General features: G+C 46.6%; 1 protein-coding gene across 1 annotated transcript in view; it reads left to right on the top strand.

Moving 5' to 3' along the window:
• The window catches only part of kn (EBF transcription factor knot), a 162,534-nt gene that overhangs the window by 71,476 nt on the left and 86,058 nt on the right, over positions 1-5,000 (top strand). The window contains exon 6 of the mRNA XM_086538188.1: positions 1,217-1,285. Coding sequence (XP_086394314.1) covers positions 1,217-1,285 — 69 coding nt within the window. The remainder of the gene's footprint in view (positions 1-1,216; positions 1,286-5,000) is intronic.

Here is a 5,000-nt window from a genome sequence, read left to right as displayed (position 1 = left end):
CCATCCTTCATCCTCCAACTGGAGCTCCCCCTCCCTCTCCCTCCCTCCTTCTCCCTCCCCCTCAGGTCCTCCGCAGTCCATCCTCCAGCCTCCCTCCCCCCTTCCTTCGGCCACGGCATGAAGAGCACTCTGTCTGGCGCGGCGAGGTCCCTTCTCCACCCGCTTGAAGGGCCCTCGTGGCTGTCTGCGCGGTAGCTCTTCGTCAGACAGGAGGCGAAGGGGGCGGTGCCTTATTCGGGAGGTCGTGCCAACGTCGGCAGCGGTCTTATACGCGTTCCTCTTGGATTACAGTAGGATAGGGATGGGGGGGGGGAGTGGAGAGGGGCGTAGGAGGGAAGGCATGGGTGTAGGTAGGAGGGAAGGAATGGAGAGGGGGAAGAAAAGGAGGGGTGGGGGAGGAGGGGAGGAGGGGGGCGCGGGGAGAGGGAAGAGGTATCCTTGCATGTTTTTCTTTCTTCCCTCCGCTCGCCCTACCCCCATGGGAACTAAAACATTGATATTACCACATCACAAGGATCGAAACTAGCACTGAATCTTGCTGAATGGAAGCGAAATGCAATACGGAATCTTATCCTCACGATTCGGATCCCAATAAAGGGTTAATTCGGCTTAGGGTCATATGCGCACGTCCTTTGAAACGGTTCAAGAGCCCTTACCAGAATTGGATTACGCTGGGCCCTAATGTCCTTTGTTCATTTTGGCTACATGTGGACCTCCTTCATATTAAGGACGGGGCGTATATGCGTGCCTGTGAGTTCTCATTGACGTATAGCAGTCCAGCGCAATGCGATTTGCAGATTTATAACGTAGGAGTGTCAGAGATAGCGACAGACAGGCAGACAGACAGAGACAGACAGATCGAGACAGACAGACGGAAAGACAGGCGGAGGTAAATGGGTGGCCGTGATATTCTAACGCTGGAGAAATTAACGTCCAGGTGTTCACACGGTCTTGTGGTAATATGGAGGAGCTAATAAATCCTGTCAAAGCCTCGTGGTCTCCGCCATGTCTGCTCTTGCGTTCGGTCTCTTGGGTTTGGTCAAGAAGAGGATGAACGCATGGATTTAATCATGTCTCGTTGTTCTGGGTTAATCTTAATTGGATTATACAGACACGGAGGTAAATCTTATATCATATTATACCGCGTAAATGATGAACGAAGAATAAACCTTGTGATCTTGACTTAACTCTCTCTCTCTCTCTCCCTTTCCTTCAGCCGGTGTTGTGACAAGAAGAGCTGTGGAAACCGCAACGAAACGCCTTCAGATCCAGTCATCATCGATAGGTAAGTACCCCTTTTTCGTTGTTTTTTTGTTGTTGTTTTTCAGTGTGGCTTCTACGACGAAATGCTTGGGTCTTTCGTCGTCCTTGGGTCCTCTCTATATATATCGTTATTTATCGTCTAATTGTCGTCGCTGGTCATCTAAATCAACTGAATCAATTAAATCGTCTGTAGAGCTGAGCTACCTTGCAATACCTCTCTTACTTTAAAAAAGAAATTCGGCCGCGTCCGAAATTCAACGGCGATAAGGTATTACATCTTGAAATAGGCCGCGCATATAGGATTTGCGTCTCCTTTTCCGTCATTTTCTTGTTAGATTGTTTATTTGTTTTGTTTTTTTACTTCTTCTCTTTTTTAATTCGCTTTGCATCATCATGATTCATCACTCTTGTAACGGCATACAACCTTCAGACTATGGGTTAAAAACAAACAAACTCAGAGTGGCACTTTTATATATCACAACATACTAAGCGCTCATAGATCCTCACAAAACTAGAACAATACAACAAAACTACACCTCCAACAACAACACAAACCCCGAAAGCAACAGCAAATAGGAACAGCAGCAGCAGCAGAAGCGTGTTGTCCGTTTTAATCAGGCAAGTGGTGGCGGGACAGACGGCGGCGGAGGGTGGGACCGCCTCATTACACCCACAAAACGACCTGTTTGAGCTTCGTTGAGTCTTTTTAACCGTCCGACACTGCCTCCGCCGCCTCCGAAGCCCCGAGACAAACTGCTTCTCAATGTTCGGAACTGATTTGTTTACGTTCGCCAACGATGTCTTCGCTTCGGCTGATGGCTGGCTCTTATCGGGGGGAGAGCGCGCGCGTGAGCACGGACTTGTTGCTGCACAGCCTTGACGCTTTTGTTCACGGAGCTGGAGGAGAAGATTCGTGGTTGTAGAGGAACTGTTTCTGGAGAAAATTGTAGATGTAGGAAACGGAATTCGGATCGCTTTTAAAATGCGCGGAAAGTTTTGGACGCTCTAAACGCTTCTTCTGTTTTTGTTTTGTTTTCGTCTTCGAAATTTAGGTGGCAAGGATATGCCAGAAAAAAATGGACATATATTTAAGAATTAGTATTTATCAGTTTTGATTCACAACAAGAGTGAATTAGTCTCTTTCGACACACACAGCGAGAGAACCCAAGATCCGATACAGACGAAGGAGAAACTTCGATTTGTGATTGGCATGGCAGACCTCATTCAAAACAGAATGCGTTGATTTAAGGAGTGAAAGAGACGGAAAAATGGACTATATTCATCGGGTCTTTTCTCTTAATTATTTTTCCCTCTTGTCCACACCATCCCGAACGCACACGCACACATCTGTTCACTTGTTTTTCTCCATCTTTGTGGTTCTGTTTGTTTCCCTACTCTTCCCCTCCCCCCCTCCCCCTCCCGCACACCCCTCACCCCTCACCCCTTCCCCTCTCCCTCCCTCCCTTTCCCTTAGAGCGACATCCGGGTAAGGACTCATGCTCGGATGCGCTAAGACAAAGAATCAAGAGAGAAAGGGGTAGGAGGGGAGGGGAGGGGAGGGGACGGTAGTGGCTGGTAGGAGGTATATATATAAAAACCACACAAAAGATAGGTCTGTCTGCACCCCCACCCCCCTACCCCTTGCCTATCCCTACTCCCCCCGCACGCACATACGCACATCTCCCCACCCCTCCCCTCCCCTCTCCTCCCCTCTTCCCCCTCCCCCCCACCCCCCTTGGCTTCGGACCGCAGTGCCAAAAATTGAACGTTAGTGCGAGACGCATCCGGAACAATGTACCGCCGGGGCTCTCTCTGCATCTGCTCTTGCTTGGCTTCGGGTTCTCGGCAGTGGCGGAATCCGTCGAAAACATTATTATTGTTATTATTATTATTACTGCTATTGTATGTTATTGATGCTTTCCATAATGGACTTTATGCTTCTTGTGAAATTATCGTTATTTTTTATGCTAACGTGTTTTAGCATTAAAAAGCGAAATTATTTTGATTATTAATCAACGTTATTATTTTTCTCTATTGTTATTAATGGTCACACAGGCATAAACGAAAATAATCTTATAGACAAGAAGAATAGCGGGGAATAATAATACAAAACAAACACACATACTAAAAATTGCATATAAACGAATTGTTGTAATGTTACTCGAGTCGTTTTCGGACAAATGTACATTTTCCCCCCTTTCTTATTTTCTAGTTGTGCCTTATAGCTACGTAAGACAATATTTCCACGGGATTTCTCTTGAGACTCCTTAGCGGAAGGAACCGGGAGAGGGGGAGAGAGGGAGGAGGAGGGGGGAGGGGGGAAGGAGAAGGGCGAGTGGGGAAAGGGGAAAAGAGGGAGAGGTAGGGTGAGGGTGTGTGGGAGGGGGAGGGGGAGGGGAGGTGGGGGCTCTACCCACAATACCCACAATGTGAATAGCTTTTTTTTTTAATCACTGAGACACAAGCTTTTTCATTAGCAGATTCCCCATTGTTGGCAACATTATGTTGATGTTTGACAGAGGAACTCGAGGGATAACTTCCATCTTTTACAACTCGTAAAGAAGAGAAGAAAAAAAGGGGAGGTTGCTTAAAAAAAAAAAAAATGTTATATTGTTTTCGGGTTTTATGTATGTATGCATGTGGGTTTGTGTGTGTGTGTGTGTTTTGTGTGAGTGTGTGTGTGTGTGTGTGTGTGTGTGTGTGTGTGTGCAGGTACGCCATTACGAATAAAACGAAATCCTAAAAACACTATACCTCGATCGCATTTCCGACTGAGTTTCTCCCATTAATCGAACTATAAAAAAGCGAGGAGGAAGAACTATAGACAATTATACTCGAGGGAAATATCTCAAAATCAGACAGACAGATCTATTCCTTCTTCTATTCTCTCTCTCTTTCTTTCTCTCTTTTTCTCTCTCATTCTCTCTCTCTCTATCTCTTTCTCTCTCTCTTTCTCTCTCTCTTTCTCTCTCTCTCTCTCTCTCTCTCTCTCTCTCTCTCTCTCTCTCTCTCTCTCTCTCTCTTTTCCCTCCCCCCTCTCTCTCTCTCTCTTCTCTCTCCTCTCTCTCTCTCTCTCTCTCTCTCTCTCTCTCTCTCTCTCTCCCCCTCTCTCTCTCTCTCTCTCTCTCTCTCTCTCTCTCTCTCTCTCTCTCTCTCTCTCTCTCTCTCTCTCTCTCTCTCTCTCTCTTCTCTCTCTCTCTCTCTCTCTCTCTCTCTCTCTCTCTCTCTCTCTCTCTCTCTCTCTCTCTCTCTCTCTCTCTCTTTCCTCGAACCTCAAAATCTGCTTTGGAGTTGTGACTGGACAGTATCATCACCTGGCTGCATACCGGTGGCTTCAGGATATTGAAGCTCTCCCCTTCTACAGTATTCTCGTTGGATGAATAAAGCAGGTCACTTCATCCTCCTCTTCCATCCTTTCTTTATTTATTTTAGCGTTGAATATTTTTTCTTTCTTTCTTTTTTTGGGGGGAAAACTTTTCTTTTTTTTTTACTGTACCAGAACTCGTCTCTCTCTTCTTTTCTTTTCGTTTTTTTTTTTTTTTCAAGAATGAAGAAAGAAAAAAAAGTATCTGAGACACAGCCTGTCGCCAACCTCCCCGCATTTTCATTGGAGGAGGAACCCCGAAGGCCCTTCCCCCCCCGCCCCCCCTTTTCTAATCGTCAATATTTCGGTCATGGCAGCAAGTGTATGGGCTCTTCTCGAGAATATCCTGTCAGAGCCCCCCGTAAGCCCCCGG

This window comes from Penaeus japonicus, unplaced genomic scaffold, assembly GCF_977035675.1.
Source record: "Penaeus japonicus unplaced genomic scaffold, GWHDUDI00000001_assembly GWHDUDI00000007, whole genome shotgun sequence".
Lineage (NCBI taxonomy): Eukaryota > Metazoa > Arthropoda > Malacostraca > Decapoda > Penaeidae > Penaeus > Penaeus japonicus.
The sequence above is the reverse complement of the archived record's forward strand: the minus strand, read 5'-3'. Positions and strand labels throughout refer to the sequence as shown.